This window comes from Clarias gariepinus, chromosome 18 (assembly GCF_024256425.1).
Source record: "Clarias gariepinus isolate MV-2021 ecotype Netherlands chromosome 18, CGAR_prim_01v2, whole genome shotgun sequence".
NCBI lineage: Eukaryota > Metazoa > Chordata > Actinopteri > Siluriformes > Clariidae > Clarias > Clarias gariepinus.
In genome coordinates, this window is record NC_071117.1 from 26,800,917 (window position 1) to 26,821,633 (window position 20,717).

Here is a 20,717-nt window from a genome sequence, read left to right on the forward strand (position 1 = left end):
AGGAGGAGTTTGTAAGCAATCATCTTGTGAAGGTTGAGAACTAAAACAATACCGGAAAAAGTCAAATCCTTATGGCTTGGATTTGAGGAGCATGCTGATTTGTAAAAAATATATATTCTTTTAATTCCATAATCCATTTCAGTGGTGGTTTAAACCGGTTTGACCGGGAGGCCAGGGGATTTTTACTTTTTTTATATGCAAAGACTACAGAGAGAGAATGATTACTTCCATTTTATATATGTAGTAGTAATTGGCATCAAATTGCTTGCTTTTTAGTCATTTAAATAACAATAATTGACATTTTTACTTTATTTACTCTCATAGCAGTTGTATTCTGTAAGTTTTTTTATATATATATATATACAGTATAAGCAAAATGATCTACAAAGTAAAGGGAGTTCAAGGCTATTAATCATTGCTAAGAACACCGATATTGCTCAACCCGTCATATCTTGATGTGGAACCTAAGGGTTAAAAAGTAGAACTTTTAGAAAAAATAGAAAAACTGCTTTCACAAGTGGCTGTACTTACCGGGAGGTTAACTGTTGTTTTACAACAGTTGTTTTGTTGTTTTGCAAGTCTACCTTAAAATAAAAAATTAAGCATACCGTAAGACCTTTTGCAGTCAATCACAACACTGGATATTTTTGTTTTGTTTTGTTTTTTAAAGAACCTTCACCCAACATTAGGTTGCTATGTATTATTGTGGATAGTTATATTTGTTGTGTATTTTAGAGCCAGGCAATATTAGCCATAATAGCAATGTAGTAAATCTGTATAATGTGGAGAGCCACGTCAAGCATGCTCACGAACAGGGAATGTACAGTAGAGAGAAGTACAAAGACCTATCTGAAATTAGACACATACTCCATGTCTCCTGCGATGTTTAAAGACGTAATTAAAGCTCCAAGCCTATCAAATTTCATACCACATGTAGGTCACATGATTCCATGGTAACCAGCAGTTTACCGTACACAGGCAGTGATCGCATAACATTGCAAAGCCTTGATGTCTACCAGTAATATGTGTTTTGGGCTGAGTAACACGTCTCTTCAATGCCACGGTAAAACAACAAATCATTTCTGAAATAATCAAAAACCCCAACTGTGCTTGACTAATGGCACTTAGTTAGAAACCTAGTAACCCAGTGAACGTATCTATACAGTAATGGAAACTTCAAAGCACTTTTTGTAAGTTGCTCTGGACAAGAGTGTCTGCCAAATGCGTAAATGTAAATGTAATTCATCATGGCTAGGGTTATGGTTAGAGGCGGTGCTAGAGGTGCAAGGTGACAGTGCTAACCACTACGTCACAGTGCCGCCTGTTTTGCCTTAGACCTCCTTAAATGTGAAAGTTCATTGCTTGTACTTTATACAAGTTTAATAAAGTTCATTGGCTATATTTAATAGACATCAGATTCAAACTTTTGAATATCAAGTGCTGAAAGTTACAAGGTGGGGCATCCTCCCATATGTGACAAGCTGTGATCCACTGGGTGTTCTGATACCTTTCAATTGTATAATTTGTGCTGCATTGGCTTATAAATGTACCTTGTTCATTTTATGGCTGATCAGTCAGTGTAAGGATTACTTACACTTGGGACTGGAGTTTGGAGGGGTTTGAACACCAGCACCTCCGGACTGCTACTGTTGAGCTCTTAAACAAAGCTCACCATACCTAACCCTATCTGCTTCAGAGGTACTGTATCCTGGTTGGCGCTATGCTTTAACACCAGCTTCCTAACTGGTATATGCAAAAAAGATTATTTCAATGTTTTTGGTCTTTTGGCTGCTCCTGTACTGCTGTAAACCGTACATAAATGGTAAATAATTTGCTCTTACTTCTAATCTTAATACGGTCTCGTCCTGCTCTGCAGACAGACTGTGTCACGATGCTGGGTGTTATTGGCTGTCGTTAATGCTGCAGAGTATTGATTTAACAAAAAACGTCTTTTTAATAACAAAATGAACCAAAACATGTACAAGAAACAAAAACACCTAAAGAAACTGAATCCCTAAACACAGGCTCTGTCAAACATAATATACACACTAGACTAGCTCTTTTAAGTATGATGCACACATACTAGCTCTTTTAAGCATGATGCCCCCCCAAAAGATGGGATTGCCACCGAAGCTGAGCTGGGGAGGCAGCTGCTGGACCGGGCAGCTAAGGCAGCACTGGATCGCTGGTGTAGGCCAAGCGGTGGAGACAGTCGGATGTTGAGCAGCGGATGCAGCACTGGGTCGTTCTCCAAACCAGGCGGCGGATGCAGCAGCAGCCTGTCCTCGAAGCTGGGTGACGGAGAAGGCTGTAGCTCGTTCTCGGGTCGAGCGTTGGTGGAACCCCTGACATTGAAGCCAGGTGGTGGAGATAGTCCTGGATACTATTTGTGGACCTGGCTGGTGAGGCAGGGCCGGATCAATGTAGGCCAGTCGGCGAAGGCAGCACTGTGTCGCTCTTGTAAATCGAGCATCTTATACAGCGCTGGGTTGACCTCCAAACCGGGCGGCCGATGCAGTACTGGGTTGTCCTCCCAGCCAAGTAATGAAAACTTTTTTAAATCCTTTCTGTGGACCCGGCTGATGAGGCAGCATTGGATCACGTAGGCCGGGAGGCGAAGGCAGCACTGCATCGCTCTTGGAATGCAGCGCTGGGTTGTCCATGGAACCCTTTGCTATGCCTTTATAACAGTCGAGCATTCCATACACTCACACTCCTACAAGCGACATTTACCCACTTGCACTCCTACGGGCGGCATACCATAGACTCACACTCCTACAAGCGACATTCACCCATACCATACCGCTCCTACCAGCAACGCTCCTACCAGCAACATTTACCCACTCGCGCTCCTATGAGCGAAACACACACACTCGGAGCTTACCCAGACTGATATCTTACATGGGCTAAGAGCTTGCACAGGCTATGAGCTTACACTGGCTATGAGCTTACACTGGCTATGAGCTTACACAGGCTTAGAGCCTGTACAGGCTTAGAGCTTACACAGCCTATGAGCTAAAGAAGACACTAACGACATAGGAGAAACTAGAGACAAGGAAACGCAAAAAAACAAGTAAACAGGACCTACACTGAATAACGTCGGTAAGGGCATCCGGCGTATAACCTGTGCCAAGTTGTAGTGCGGACTGGGTATTCCGCTGTGGCAACCCCTTGCCGGGAGCAGCCAAAAGACCAACAGCATTATCTTTTAGTTGCACTCTATTTAGTACAAAGTTAACTATTATGTTTTTCCTGGAAAATAATTACACCGTACTACACAGGGAAACCATCTTGAATACTTTTACCTATCTGATGATTTATCTAAAAAAGTTGCTTCTTTTCATCTGGCCATCACAACAACAAAAAAATCCAACACAGGATACTTTTTGAAAGGAGCACATTATTAATGGAACACCACATTCTTTTATATTTTTCCAGCATTTACAATTTAACTAACCACCTCAGAAAGCAAACACTTGGCTTTGGAACTGGGTTCACCAAATATTACACATGGACAGATCCGGCAGTCAGGTTTCTCTTATTAATTACAGAGGTGGGCAGAGTATCCAAAAATGTACTTAAGTAAGAGCAACTGTACTTCAAAATATTATTACTCAAATAGAAGTAAAAAGTAGTCATCCAAAATATTACTCATGTAAGAGTGAAGAAGTATTCAGTAAAAAGACTACTCAAGTACTAAGTAACGGTTTGAATCGTAATGTCCAATTTAATTTTTTAGAAATTATAATGATTTTATATTTTTATTATATTTTATTAGATTCAGTATTGCAACATTCAATGAAACTGCTAAACTTACAAAGTCAGGCTAGAACTTGAATTTCTATATGCTGAAGTGTGTTTGTTTTGGCAGATAAAAAGGACACTGCGGTATAAAACTATTCTTTTGCAAGCGAAACATGCTTTGTATATGATGCCTGGGATGCCAGCTGTGCTGCCAGTTTGGGTGCCGTCATGTGACTACATGTGGTTACTGTTATTGCGGCCGATTGGTAAAACAGAGTCATGTATTCATTTTTGCTGTGTCTGATTGGTGAAACAGTCAGGCTGTAGATCCAACGGCTGCATGTATCGAATAAATGGGTATAAAAGTAACGACTCGAGTGTAGCTGAATGTAGCGGAGTAAGAGTAGCGTTTTTTCTTCACAAATCTACTTAAAATAAAAGTAAAACATATGGTGCAGTAAAACTATTCATAGAAGTAATTTTTTTTTTTAAAGTTAATATAATGAAGTAAATGTAACTCATTACTACCCACCTCTTATTAATTACCCGTATTCTCCACTCTCTGATACACATCAAGGAACACTGACAGAATGCCACATACCAACGTACATCTGTTCCCCGGTTCTACACTTAAAAACAAATAATAATACTTGAGAATGTAAAAGATATATTTTAATTATTATAATCCGAATTTATGAGCAAAAAATGCACTATAAAATAAATTTCTGCATTTCCTCAGTAACCTTAAAGTCAGTTATGTAGCCTTGGTGAACAGAGCATGCAGGATTGAAAGCAAAATCTTGTTTTTCTAAGATGCCAATTTAACATGTCCTTCTAACAAATGAGTAACACCTTATAACAAGCTTTCATTTTTACCCTTCTTTGCAATGATTCTTGGGTATCACATTACTGGTCATGGTGGCTGCACATACACAAGCCTTTTTTGTATTTAGTTAGGAGTTTTTCATTTGTGTATTTAATTTTTTTATTTTTAGGAAATCCGCATAGTCATACCTGTTTGGCAAAGTTTTGTCACGTTATGATAATGGCAGACTTGACCTACCCTTTGCTGACAAACTTTGGTATTATATCAGATATCCGAGCTGTTTTTTGGGGGGCAAACCAACCAAAGAAAAAATACTTTTTAATACTTTTTAATTACGGTCTTATTATACTTATATATATATACTTATGTACTAGTTTGACTCCTAATGCCTGTGTTTCATCATACCCCGGTGATTTAAAATAAAAAATGAAACCACAGGTTCTATTGTCCCTGGGTGAAAAGTTAGGCTTGTGTATCCACAGGCTCGGATATCTAAAGTATGGATATGTTTATCACTGTAATAAACCAGTCCACATCGCTTTGCTGCTTAAGAAACACCAATGACTTTTACAATTTCAGGAGATAACTATCTGGCAGAGTGAACTGATTTAAAACTTCACCAAGAATGAAAGATTTTGTAGCTGCAAGTTAACATTAAATGAGATGAGATTAGATTAGACATCAGATAGGTATTTTAATAAACCTACAGGTTTATTGTTGCAAGTTACAGTGATGATTTTGTGTAAAGGTTTCCAGATGCTCAGTATGCAGTGATCCAGTTACAGTTACAATCTCTATTAGCTCGGTACAGTACACACTGCTAACCAACAGATTTGGGCAAATCAATCGGAATAAAGTGCGGGTTGTATCCTGTTCATCTTTTTCTCTCCACTTAAGTGGAAGGGAGGGTTCGAGAGAGAAGCAAGAAAGAACTGGATCGGTTTCTGGATGTTTAGTACAAGTGACAGATCATAATAGTGGTGTAGTACAGGGTACAGGCCAGTGGCAATTTCTTTAAGACTGCAAGGGAAGCTCAGCTTCACCTATAATGTCACAAAATTAATGGTCAAATTATGTACTATTGTATTAACATTTTATTGACTAAAAATGCGTTAGAAAACGTTCATCTCAAAGACGAGTTCGTTCAGAATCAGTTAGATATAGCAGGTCGGCTGACTTGATTTTCTTCTCATACCCGTAGCGTCACAGTGCATTTTCCTGTTGAAGCCCAGCGTCCATTGACTTGAATGCGGCTACTTTGAACTTTTTTTTTCAGTGCTTTGAAACTAGACGGTCATTGGATAAACGCTGCGATTACGTCCCACCCACAGATGCTCAGTGTCTCTGGAGGTGAATGAGGAGCAAATGAGGAGTGGGCTAGCCTGGACTCCGAGCTTCTGCGTAATGATTGGAGAGTCTGTCGAAAGATTGCATCTCCTTTTGACTGACAGCGATTTTGTACTATAAGGAATCGCTGAAGCTATTCGTGCTTAGTCGAAATAAAAACTGCTGCAACCTATTTCTTTATATTTGCTTGGCGAAATTGCTTGATTTTCATCATACATTTCACACAATTATACACCACATTCCTTGTTTCACTTTTACAGAGTTAAATTTTTTTTTTAGATTGTTCATTCATTCATTCATATAGTAGGCTAGCGTCGTGGGTAAAACTGCACACGATGGCAGACAGTGCTAATATTGTCGATCTGATTTTGGCGAAGCCATTTGAAAGTGTTACTTACGAGGAAAAACTTAGAATTAAACAGCAGGGCAGATCAACACCTAAGATTGATTTAGTGCAAAAGATAGGGAAAAATAACAGGTCTTTTCAGCTCTCCTGGTATGACAAAGTTAGCTGACTGACTGGAAGTGCTGTGACATATAAAATGTACTGCTGGCCGTGCCTCTTGATGAAACCATCTCACGGATGTGTTGTTTGGTCAAAGGTGGGGTTTGGAGATCTGTCTAACTTTGACAGGGCATATAAAAGACATGAAAAGAGCAATGAACATGTGAGTGCATGTGCAAGATTAAGTTGCATGGGAAGGATCAGGGTTAAGCATGCAATAAATGAAGGTGCTCGCATTCAAGTGGCTAAACATAATGAAACAGTCAAACAAAACAGGGCCTTCTTAAACCGCCTTATTGATGTGACATCCTTGCTAGGCCGGCAGGAGCTGTCATTTAGGGGACATGATGAGAATAGTGAATCATCCAACAAGGGGAATTACAGGGAGTTCACAGAAACATTAGCTAAATATGACACTGTCCTGTCCACATAATTCGAGTCCTCAACTGTGTTATCTGGTATGTCCCATACTATTCAAAATGACTTGATCTCTGCTCTTGCAGCCACCATTTCAGATCAGATCAGAGGTAATATTTAGGATGCTCCCTTTTTTGGATGGCAGGTGGATGAAACAAGTGATATATCCTGCCGTGCCCAACTCTCTGTCATTGCTCGTGATGTGGAAAGTGCAGGTAAAATTCAGGAGCGCTTTATTGGATTTTTTTATGTTTCTGGGGGCAAGATGCCAATGCGTTTTTGAAATATTAAATGAGAACATGCAGGGCTACAATTTTAAGGATAAGCTTGTGGAACAGACCTATGATGTCATGGCTTCAGATCTCAATGGTCTGCATCTCATAATTTGACACTGGTACAGTCATATGCAAAAGTTAGTGCCCCTCTTTTAATTTAAAGTATTTTGTGTACAAATAATCTGAACATAGCAGTTCTCAGTCTTAGGCAAATACATCCTCAGACGAACAACAATATATAACTTTTTTCACAATGCAATTATTTCAAAGAAGAAAACATAAAAAAAAAAACATGGGCAACGCTAAGCTACTGTGTATTGAGACAGTGTGTGGTGAGGTCGGACTTCCTGTTCACTTGGTTACGATCTAGTAGAATACAAAAGCATCCCCATGAGTTAAAGGATGCTTATGATATGATATGATATGATATGATATATGATACGGTATGGTACGGTACGGTGCTATATTATATTATAGCACTCTCGCCTTGCCCGGTTTGGATACCCAGCCAAACCACAGCCTCTGGATGCCAAGCCCGGATAAAATGGGAGGGTTGTGTCAGGAAGTACATCCAGTGTAAAACCTGTGCCAAGCTTGTATGTGTGGACCGGATGGTCCAACCATTTACCATGAGCAGTGAAAGACCAACAACAACATGTGTATTGATTTCAAATAACCCAAAAGAAAGAAAATGTGAGAAAGAAAATACTTGAAATTTTCTTTTTTAAAGGATGTATGTTGTATACTCATTCTGCCCCAAAAGACTAGTTAAGAAATGCATTGAAATTGAAAGGATGCAATATTGACATTGTGCTGATCATGAGCATACTGCATGCCAGGGTTGATGCTAACGGTGATGATGATGTCAAGTGTGCATTAGCTCTGCCCAAACGTTACTGCATCTATGTTAACTATAAATCCATTCAATTTCAAGTTACTGAAACTTTAAAAACAGTGTACTATGCTGCTTCCATGACTCCGATTTGCATAATCCTGCTTTGAATTGCCTGCAGATCATGCAGTTAGGGTCAGACAATGAATATTCACATCATTCTCATCAAGTCTTTGTTCAAACTGTTCATTACTTGTGTTAGGATTCTGTGGAAATAAATTTGATCCAGAACCGATTGTTTATCTGATCACCAGATGGAGGGTAAGACGGGGCCGACCCGGAGGCCGATGCGGGTGCTGGTGACGGGCGGCAGCGGCCTGGTGGGCAAAGCCATCGAGTTTGTGGTGCGGGAGGAAAAATACGAGTCAAAGGGAGAAACATGGATTTTCCTCAGCTCTAAAGACGCAGACCTGACGTGAGTTCCTGAAAGCAAGCAACCATTGTGCCAACTTAACTTGCCCTGAGTATATCTGCTCTGTCTATATCGCACTTTTCTCATCGTACATTGATGATGTAAGGATGATGTGACAGAAGTATTATAACATTATAATATTTTTTGCATTATTTTTCACATCAGTAACGCAGTTGAGACGAGAGAAATCTTCAAGAAGCATCAGCCCACACACGTGATCCACCTCGCAGCTATGGTGGGGGGGCTCTTTATGCACTTGAGAAAGAACCTAGATTTCTGGGTAATCAATCTCTCTCTCCCTCTCTCTCTCTCGCACACACACACACATACACACAATTCTTTATAAATTGCTGGACCGTTTTTTGTTTCTTATTTTTTCAAGAGGAAGAATCTGGCCATCAACGATAATGTGCTGCAAACGGCCCACGAGTCTGATGTAGTAAAAGTTGTCTCCTGCCTGTCCACATGCATTTTTCCAGATGTAACGCCCTACCCCATTGATGAGACCATGGTACACCTCTTTTTCTTCGATCCTGTTTATGATTATAAGTATCGCATTTTGGACAAGATCAGATTTGCAGAAATTCAAATGTGGGATAAACAAGAATACAGGAGCAAAGAAATACAGTTCAGGGGTGTAAAGGGGTAAACTGTCGCTTGTCTATCTTGTCTACAGATTCATAACGGTCCTCCTCATGACTCAAACTCTGGTTATGCCTACGCCAAGAGGATGGTCGACGTTCACAACAGGTTTGTCACATCCCGGTAATTTAAAAAATAGATCTTTAAGAGGACTATTGTGTATTTGATGGACGAGTGATGAAAGGAGTCTCCAGTGTGGGCGCCTTCTAGATGTTTGAGTTTGAGTAGTTTAGGGGATTAGTAAGATTATATTACCAATTTTGAAGACTGGTTTGGTGGCAGTGGCGGATAGATTGCTTTGGGTGATTTCCACAGTGATGTGGTGTATGCAGTAAAAACATGTAGAGCTCAACTTGTTCCTGTGTGTGTATACATGTGAACAAAAAAAAGTTGATTTACGTAAGTATACTTAAGTTCAAATATATTTCCCAAGTGAGAAGTACTTTAATAAGTATACAGATGAGCAACTGAAACACACAGGCCTCATAGAGCGTAATGCAGAAAGAAGAAATGCGTGTTTTTTTAAATAAAAACATTTCTCCTTGTTAAGAACACCTATGTTTCTGTGCCATTTTCATTTGCTTCACCGCACACATGACTACAGGTCTAAACCATATGGCAACAAGACGTGCAATGGATCACAGTTGATCCACGGCTCGGCATGCACGTGACCTGCGGATTAATTGCACTAGTGCGTAGGCACTAGTGGTACGAGAAAACTGTTTTGAAGTCGTAAAGATCGAGCATGACCATGCATCTGAACTGATATCACCTTGGTGTGCAGTCAGGATGCGAACCACAACAAGTACAGCAACAGCTGCTCATCGCTGCATTTAAGCAGAATCGGCACCAGAATCAGAGCAGGCTAAAGCGTTTCCTAAATCTTTCGGGGTGTTTTATGCAGCAAACATGAGGCCATACTTGGTCGTTTGTATGCAGTCACACAGGTACTGTACTACTAGAAGCGGTAGCAGGGTGGAAGTTGAAGAGGCAAAATGCACATGAAGCAATAGCCCAGTCACCACAGATAATCCACCAGAAACCAAGTAAACGCAGTGACAGAAGCTGGACTGGGGCCACAGATATCTTGCTTTGCACATGTGACAAATTTAGCATGCCAGTGTAAATACCCTCACATTGCAAAGATGGCAAGACTTTACCTTGCTGTGCTTGCCACTTCAGTTCCTAGTGAGAGGGTGTTCTCCACTGCTAGGGACATACAGTAGTGACTGATGAGAGGTCTACTCTCTCCCCAGAGAATGTACTGTAGACATCTTCTTCTTTGTCTTTTTGCTGTTCCCTTTCAGGGGTCACCACAGCAAATCATTTGCCTCCATCTAACCCTATCCTCTGCATCCTCTTCTCTCACACCAACTAACTTCATGTCCTCTCTCACTGCATCCATAAATCTCCTCATTGGTTCTCCTCTAGACCTCCTGCCTGGCAGTTCCAACCTCAGCATCCTTCTACCGATATATTTACAATCTGTCCTCTGAACATGTCCAAACCACCTTAATCTGGCCTCTCTGACTTTATCTCCAAAACATCTAACGTGGGTTGTCCCTCTGATGAACTCATTTTTGATTCTATCCATCCTTGTCACTTCCAAAGAGAACCTCAACATCTTCAGCTCTGCTACCTCCAACTCTGCCTCCTGTCTTTTCTTCAGCGCCTCTAAGCCGTAGAGCATTGCTGGTCTCACCGTCCTGTACACCTTTCCTTTCATTCTCGCTGATACTCTTTTATCGCACAACACACCTGACACTTTTCTCCACCCATTCCAACCTGCCTGTACCCGCCTCTTCACCTCCTTTAAACACACTCTGTTGCTCTGGACCGTTGACCCTAATTACTTAAAATCCTGCACCTTCCTTATCTCTGCTCCCTGTAGCCTCACCAATCCTCTTGGGTCCCTCTCATTTACACACATGTATTCTGTCTTGCTGCGGCTAACCTTCATTCCTCTGCTTTCCAGAGCATACCTCCACCTCTCCAAATTTTCCTCCACCTGTTCCCTGCTCTCGCTACAAAGCACAATGTCATCTGCAAACATCATAGTCCATGAAGACTCCCGTCTTACCTCATCTGTCACCAGAGCAAACAAAAAGGGACTTAGAGCCGATCCTTGATGCAGACCCACCTCCACCTTGAACTCTTCTGTCACACCTACAGCACATCTTACCACTGTCTTACAGCTCTCATACATGTCCTGCACCACTCTAACATACTTCTCTGTCACTCCAGACCTTCTCATACAATACCACAGCTCCTCTCTTGGCACCTTGTCATACGCTTTCTCTAAATCTACAAAGACACAATGCAACTCCCTGTCACCTTCTCTGTACTTCTCCGCCAGCATCCTCAAAGCAAATACTGCATCTGATGTACTCTTTCTAGGCATAAAACCATATTGCTGCTCACAAATGCTTACCTCTGCACTTAACCGAGCTTCCACTACTCTTTCCCACAGCTTCATTGTTTGGCTCATTAGCTTTATACCTCGATTAATTGCCACAGCTTTGCACATCTCCCTTGTTCTTAAAAATCATCACCAATACACTTCTCCTCCATTCCTCTGGAATCCTCTCACTCTCCAAGACCCAAATATAGAAAAAAACGAGCAAAATTTTTTTTGACCTCTCAGATATTGTTTTAGGAGGCCTCTGATGTAGGAATTAAAGATTTTTCACATTTTTTATTTTCTAGTAAGTTTTTAGGGAAATGTTGTAATATTGCAACGTTGGGCCTAGTTGTGAGCAGAATGTCTGTATTTGTACTCACTTTGCCTGAACTGGTATACAGAACATTTAAGCATTTATTTGCAGGGTTGTTCACTTATTTAGCCCCATAGCAGTATATATCATAAGTAATAATCACACAACAATCATATTTTTTATGAATAAGCATTTATTAATAACATTTTTGGAAATAATTATTTGGTCACATTCAGTGTGGTTTGAATAAATGTGTTTATTTGCAGTGATAATCCCTAAGACAGTTCTTTTCTTTTCCATCTTCCTTGAAGATGGTCGCCCTCTCTTGGGTGATGTGTTGTGCGTGTTCACCAGGATGAGAGAGGATGCAAGTTGTGCCTGAAACTGTCGCCTGTTCAGTATCTCTTTCTTAGTCATCTTCAGAGCTTTACAGTCCCGCTTGTAAAGGAGCCAGCCGTTAATTACAGCAAGGATGATGGTGTGCCAGAAGATGTAAATGTACCAGCGGTGAGATTTCATGGGAAACTTGTACTTGGCAGCAAATGAGTCCAACAAATCCACACCCCCCATGTGTTTGTTGTAGGTACCAACAATGTAAGGCCTCTCAACATCAATGATGGTTTTAGTGGCTTTGTCCCACCGCTGAATTTTCTGCACAGGTTCTGGTCCAGCAAAGGATGACACAAGTGTGACCGCTCTGTTGTCATACCATTTGACAGCACAAATGTTGTGGTTCCCCTCAGAAGGGAGGTGGCATCATTGGTGATTTCTGAACCAGAAAAATCTGTATTAGGACTGATAAACTCCTTTTTCAACCAACGAAACCTGTCACGGGGCACTGTGTGTTTTTTTGGTTGGGGCGTGATGTCCACATCATCATTAGCTGGGCAGTCAATGGGTTGGTGGTTTTCTTTGTCCATTTCACCTACATCCTCATTCTCTAAATCACTTGCATCAGTGTCATCCAAGTCCATTTCAAAATCACTCTCTCCATTTTGGACTGCAGCAATCACATCCTGCACACTGAATAGATGACCTTTCTGTATTGGTGGCATTCTGAAACTGAAAAGGTTTGAAAAAATGTAATTAAATATGTGAATAACACATATAGGTCTTTTATTGTAGCAGATAAACAAAGAATAGACAGGGTGGTAGACCATGTATCAAGGGTAGAGAGCTAAGTATTATCCATCAAAGTATAACCATTTCAATGCAAATGCTGATCAAAATTCCACTACATTCAAACAATGCTGTCTAATTGGCCTATTATAGTCTACTTATCATACTAAAAGGGACACATGCATCCCCCCAGAGCACTAACAGGTTCACATTCAAGACCATGCACACCTGTCCCTAAACAATGCAACAGGCTACCACTCTGACCCAACGTTGTAGAATTACAACATAGACATAATAACCTCTAAATCAAATTTTATCAATGTTTTCTAAAATAACTAAATATGTATATGTTCTAGACATTGTAATAAACATAGAAAAAAATATTTTAGAGATTTTACTTACTTAAATCCTGACAAATCCAGGCGTGCAAAAACAGGAGATCAGCTCAATGCGAAGTTTGCAAGTAGAGTAAGTTCACGGCAAGATGACCAGACCTATAAACACTTTTTCCATCCAATAGCATCATGAGTACAAACAATAGGACCCATTAAATATGTAAATGTGGTTTTGAGGAAAATAAAACAATTGCTGGCCTTTTTTTAGAATTGTTAAAAGTGATGTTGTAATTCTGCAACAGTGGGCTTTACAGGGTTAAACAAACTAGTCAGAAACTCTACTGCCACCTCCCCCAAGCACTTCCATACCTCCATAGGTATGTCATCAGGACCAACAGCCTTTCCACTCTTCATCCTCTTCAACGCCCTTCTCACCTCACTTCTACTAATATTTGCTACTTCCTGTTCCACAACAGTCACCTCTTCTACTCTTTGTTCTCTTTTGTTTTCCTCATTCATCAAATCCTTAAAGTACTCCTTCCATCTTCCCATCACCCTCCTGGCATCTGTCAGTACATTTCCATCTCTATCTTTAATCACTCTAACCTGCTGGACATCCTTCCCATCTCTATCTCTCTGCCTTGCCAACCTGTACAGATCGTCCCCTCCCTCCTTACTGTCTAGCCTAGCATACAAGTCCTCATATGCTCTTTGTTTGGCCTTTGCCACCTCTACCTTCACCTTACTCTGCATCTCCCTGTAATCCTGTCTACTCTCTTCAGTCCTCTCAGTGTCCCACTTCTTCTTAGCTAACCTCTTTCCCTGTATACTATATTCCTAATTCCACCACCAAGTCTCCTTGTCCACTTTCCCCATACCTGATGATACATCAAGTACCCTCCAACCTGTCTCCCCGATCACATTGGCTGTCAACTAAAAGCACCTCCTGACCACCCATAGCCGGTCTCAACTCCTCCCTAAAGACTAGACAACATTCTTCCTTTTTTAGCTTCCACCACTTTGTCCTCTGCTCTGCCTTTGTCCTCTTCACCTTCCTCACCACCAGGGTCATTTTACACACCACCATTCTGTGTTGTCTGGCTACACTCTCCCCTACCAACACTTTGCAGTCACTGACCTCTTTCAGATTACAACGTTGACACAAGATGTAGTCGACCCGAGTCCTTCTGCCTCCACTCTTATACGTCACCCTATGTTCCTGCCTCTTCTGGAAAAAAGTATTTACTACTGCCATTTCCATCCTCTTTGCAAAGTCCACCACCATCTGTCCTTCTACATTCCTGTCCTGAAGAGCAAACCTGCCCATCACATTTTCATCACCTCTGTTCCCTTCCCCAACATGTCTATTGAAGTCTGCACCAATCACCACTCTCTCACCTCTGGGGATGCTTTGCATCACTTTATCTAGCTCACTCCAGAATTTCTCCTTCTCTTTTAACTCACATCCTACCTGTGGGGCATAACCATTAACAACATTGAACATTATCCCTTCAATTTCCAGCTTCAGACTCATCACCCTATCTGATACTCTCTTCACCTCTAGAACATTCCTTACAAACTCCTCTTTCAGAATAACTCCTACTCCATTTCTTTTCCTATCCACACCATGGCAAAACAATTTGAACCCTGATCCTAAGCTTCTGGCTTTGCTACCTTTCCACCTGGTCTCCTGGACACACAGTATATCCACCTTCCTTCTCTGCATCATATCAACCAACTCTCTTCCCTTTCCTGTCATGGTCCAAACATTCGAAGTCCCTACTATCACTCCTAAACTCTTGCCTTTCCTCTTCTCCTCTTCCTCTTCTCCTTCTTCGATCAACAGTCGCCCAATTTCCACCAGCACCCTGTAGGTCAACAACACCAGTGGTGGTCGTTGTTAACCCGGGCCACAACTGATCCAGTATGGGAATTATATTCGTGATTCGCATCGTTGATTTTGGCAAATGTTTTACGTCGGATGCCCTTCCTGACACAACTCTCTGCATTTATCCAGACTTGGGACTGGCACAAGAAGATACTGGATTGCGCCCAAAAAAAAAACTCATGGAAATTGGCAGACAGGTTGGAATCTGCTGCCACAGGATTTTGCTGCATAGCTCATACAAACTTGAGCATATGCAGATGAAACTCAAAACACATTTAGAGCTCATTGAGCAGAGCAACTTTTTGGATGTCCTGGGCTCAAATCAACAGGAAGTCAATTATTTTGTGTCATTTGCGAGATGGATTTTGACATACTCCTCCTAGGGAATTTATACGATCGCCACCAAACCGGGCCTCTGTGATCTAAAGACATTGAGGATGCACAATCGTAGAGGGATTTTTGATATCTCAAACGGGTCAGCCGTGACGATGCCTTAAACTTTCTGTGTGGCATTGACATTATATTCAGTGAAAACATAGTGTAAGGCTTATTGTACACACGTACACATCACAAATGTTAACACACAAACACACTTGTACACACACACGCATGCACGCACAAACACACTCATATATCACACACATACACACATCACAAATGTTAACACTCACACCTCCCTCTCTCACACACACACACATACAATATACATACACATAACACACATCATAAATGTTAACACACAGACTCACACACAAACATGCAAAAACACATTTACTCATCACACACAGACTGACCCACACGTCTCACACACACACACACACACACACACACACTAACATACACATCATAAATGTTAACTATCACAAATATACATCTCTCTTTCTTACACACACACACACAAACACACTCATATCACACACTCGCTTCTCACTCATATCACACACTCGCATCTCTCTCTATCTCAGACACACACACACACACTAACGTACACATCATAAATGTTAACTATCACATATACACATCTCTCTTTCTCACACACACACAAACACACACAAACACACGAACAACATGTTTTGTTCAGCCCTATTATGTCATAGTTTGTAAAGTATGCTTAGGGTGGAGAGGGCGCATGGTGCTTGGGCCCGCTAATCGTTGCTTGCAACTATATTTATTATTATTATTATTATTATTATTATTATTATTTATGTCACAAGGCATTAGACCAGGTTCGGATCAGAGCCTGCCATTTGGTGACCCCTGCTTTGAAGAATACTTTTAGGAAGAATACTTAGAAAGTTTGGTATTTTGTACTACAAGTATACTTGTTCATATTCTTGAAGGAAATTTCAATCATTTAAAACCTTATTTTATAACAAACTGTTAACGAAGTGTTTTATATTAAAAAAGTGCCATTAAAACCAATACAAAAATACAAAAAACAAACAAGTACAAAAAAAACTAAACAACTTTTTCCCTTTAATATAAGGTCAGGCTACATTAAAAGTAGAATGACCTTATATTAAAAGCCAAATCATTCCACAACCTTGGTGCACCCACAGCATCATGCTTGATCAACTCTGGTCTTATATTTAGTCTTTGGTGTATATAAATAGAGCCAATCATAGGATCTGAGTGAGCGTGTTGAAGAACAGAACTGCAATTAATCATCAGGGTAGCAGAAAGCCAAGTAATTTGAACCCTTATAGGCAAACATTAGAGCATAAGCTTATTCTGTGTACAGGGTCATGAACGCCTAGGCCAGGAAACAATTCATCACAGGACACACACACACACACACTACAGGCAATTTAGGGACCACAGCGATAAACACTAAGCCACTGTGCTGTCATGCCAGTAATGGTACAGGGAAGTGGTAATACATCGAGCCTGACCATGCTTTCAGGACTAAAGGACTATATGACTATAGAAAGAAAAGAATAAGACCTAGTATGGACCCCTGAGGCATTGCCCTGAAATAATACAGTATTAATAATAAAAAGAAGGCTAGGTCCATTATCTTAAATTATAAACATTTTTGCAGGCTACACTGTAAAACAAACCCTGAACGTAAAAAAGTTAAGTAACAAGTTGCAGGATTAAAAAAAAAAAAAACCTTTACTTAAATTTTCAGATAAATTTGCTAGCCAAATAAAATATTTCTTGTTTAGTTCAACATGTTTTGTTTATTTGACACAACATGTCTTCTCCTTTCTTTTTTGTCTTTTGAAAGTTCTCTTTCACCACAGTAAATCATCTGCCTCCATCTAACCCTATCCTCTGCATCCTCTTCTCTTACACTTCAGTCCTCCCTCACTGCAGCCATAAATTGCCTCTTTGGTCTTCCTCTAGACCTCCTGCCTGGCAGTTCCAACTTCAGCATCCTTCTACCGATATATTCACAATCTGTCCTCTGAACATGTCCAAACCACCTTAATCTGGCCTCTCTGACTTTATCTTCAAAACATCTAACATGGGTTGTCCCTCTGATGGACTCCAATTCAACCTTCTTACTCCCAAAGAGAACCTCAACATCTTCAGCTCTACCACCTCCAACTCTGCCTCCTTAGCATCGCTGGTCTCACCACTGTCTTGTACACCTTTCCTTTTATTCTCGCTGATACTCTCTCACACAACACCCCTGCCATATTCCTAGTTTCCCCGTGCTAACCTGCTAGCACATGCCTCTTTACCTCCTATTCACACTATATGTTGCTCTGGATTTACCACTTAGAAGCCTGCACCGAACATGCGAGCAGCCAGCCCTTTCAGCCATGGCATTCTTTGGTTTATTCTCCTTGTAGAAGGTGTCAGCAATGTTCTTCTAGATAACTGTCCAGTTAGCTGTCTTCCACATGATTCCACTAAGATAGACCAAGAGATACACAGTATTTATACTGTATGAATAGAAATGTACTAAAATGTAAGAAATGTAAGCTGTAATTAAGTCACTCTCTCATTGTCTATACAGCTTTATCCTGGGTACAGGGTCATTTGGGGCGAAACATATCCCAGGAGACTTAGGGCATGAGGCAGGGTATAACTTGAACAGGGCACACAGACATTGTCACACACACTAACATGCCAGTTCACACACTAGCGGCAATTTGGGAAAGCCAATGAGCCTAATCTGCATGTGTTGGACTGTGGGAGGAAACTGGAGTATCTGGAGGAAAACCCAGCACTGAGAGCACGTACACACAGACCTGAGGTGGGAATCAAACCAAAAGAGACGTACATAAGATTTAGCAACATCACATTCTATAGTTTAAACTATGTACTTAATTTCAAACTACCTAACAAAAAGCCGATGACAATAATATAATAACGATAAGAACTAACGCACGCAATGTCGCAGGGTCCAGCTGTGAATTCAAACTAGAAGCGGAGGACTGGGGAGCCAATTAGTGATGGGTCGTTCATGAACGATTCGTTCTTTTTGGACAAATCTTTAACATGACTCAGAAGTATCTCGGAGAGTGATTCCTTTATTTTCTACTGGGCGTGCATGCAAAAAAAGCATCGCAGAACCCCAGTAGATTATGGACAGGAAACAGAATTGATCAATTCGTTCTCAATGACTCTTCTACTCCGAGTCGTTCGTTCTTTCGTCACGTGACTCCCATGGATGCTATGCGGTGCAATAGATTCAAAAGACCGAACGACTCAGACTGGAAGATATAAGAGATGAGCTACTCATTCTGTTTATTATAATATGTCCTTAGCTGCATTGTAATATTTTCACTACTGGAACTATAGCCAAAATTTATGTATGTAGACGTATTGGGTGTCTTTTTAATAAAAAGGCAACATTTTATTTTGTTGAAATTTTTTAATTTTATTTTATTTTACATTTTATTTTATTTTATTTAATTAAAAGAACAAAATGAACTAAATGACTCAAAAAGGATCCGTTCATTTTGATGAACGAGATTTAAAGAACCGTGTCACTAAAATGGTTTAAACTTCCCATCACTAGAGCCAATCAGAAAACAGAGAATGTGCCCGCCTCCTGTTTTCCATTGGCTGGTATTGCCCCTACTCTAGTCGCTGATTGGCTGAAATAGTGTCAGCGTTCTAACGAGCAAGTGTAGCTTTATTTTTTTTTTTACGGGATTAAGTACTGTATATTTGAGCAATTAAATCACCCTTTCTCATGATTCTTCCATCAGAGGTTCATGCTCTGCTGCTTTTTTTGGGGGGGAAGGGGGGATTTTTTCCAGATTTTCTCCGTAATTTAGTCATGTCCAATTCCTCCCCATCACTAGGGGGCTCCCACATTGAGGCTAATATTACCATTCAGCGGGGAGGGCCAAAGACTATTACGTGTTTCCTTCCTTCCTTAAACTGCTCGCTCACACACCGTTAGGGGCGGAGTAACACACTCGGAGGAAAGCACTAGCCGCTTCATGTTCCTCCAATGTGATCCCTTCTCAATATTTAATACTATTAAAGCAGTGGATTAGAAATTTTATTATTAGTGTAAATAAAATAAATAAATTTTTTTAGCATTTTGGTCAACTGTGTTGTTTAATTAAATAAAGGCTTGGCATGAAACGTTAAGAAGTATAATATTAGTGTACTTAAATATACTTCCTTTTGCTAAAGGGGTGTAGCATCACCTAAAAGATATTTGCTTAAAATGATTGAGTACACTTTACTTCAAGGAAGCATGACATACATGTATGGGTGTGTGTAGGGGTGTGTGTATGGGTGTGTGTATGTTTTGCTCACTGCAAGTGAAATATTTCTAGACGATTTGTTTAACCTGCTGATAGAACACTGATAGAATGCATCAGTGTGACTGAGTACATACATTATACTTTGTGCATAATTGTATGTGCGTGTATGTGTGTGTGTGCAGGGCTTGTTTTCAGCAGCACGGACGGCGATACACAGCTGTCATTCCCACAAACATTTTTGGGCCCTACGACAACTTTAACATCGAGGACGCTCACGTTTTACCTGCACTCATCCACAAGACCTACAAGGCAAAACGTAAGAGTCATGAAGCAGTGACACACACACACACACACAGTTCGACACAGATTTCCCATAGCCGATTTCCCCTGAACAAGGACAACAAATATATATACCGTGCAGTTCTGTGCTAGTGCATTTCACACCAACTGTAACGTTGCACAAACCACCATGACACCAACATGAACACCATCTCCAGGAAACTAGACAGATCTCCAGGATGTCTTCTTCAAACATCATGCATCATGGGAAATTTGTCCACAATTAGTTGATCCATGTGTTAGTGTTTATAGCCGTCATGTACAGAATTTTTTTTAATATATATATATATATATATATATATATACAGTTTGCACCGTTACATTTAGCTGAATAAGCCTTTAGATCCCATATGTATAAAGACGTTTGAGACGCTCTACAGAACAAACACAGCAATGGTTTCTACGGTATGCGAAGGCGAGGATCTAGTGGCTGCGATGAGGAGATGTCTGTAGGAAAGAGTAGCATTAGCAACATGAGCTGAAAAAAAACTGAAAACTGGTTCTGTAGATGAATTAAAAGATGCAAAATCGAGCTGTTTTTCTCTGCAGTAAGTGATTCACACCTACAGTATGTGACATGACA

General features: G+C 40.6%; 1 protein-coding gene across 6 annotated transcripts in view; it reads left to right on the forward strand.

Moving 5' to 3' along the window:
• Window positions 1-20,717, forward strand: part of LOC128506637 (GDP-L-fucose synthase-like) — a 39,825-nt gene that overhangs the window by 12,667 nt on the left and 6,441 nt on the right. For all 6 annotated transcript variants that reach the window (XM_053477186.1, XM_053477182.1, XM_053477183.1 and 3 more), the window contains exons 2-6: window positions 8,261-8,421; window positions 8,584-8,698; window positions 8,801-8,929; window positions 9,095-9,168; window positions 19,978-20,111. In XM_053477186.1, the coding sequence (XP_053333161.1) occupies window positions 8,261-8,421; window positions 8,584-8,698; window positions 8,801-8,929; window positions 9,095-9,168; window positions 19,978-20,111 (613 nt within the window). The remainder of the gene's footprint in view (window positions 1-8,260; window positions 8,422-8,583; window positions 8,699-8,800; window positions 8,930-9,094; window positions 9,169-19,977; window positions 20,112-20,717) is intronic.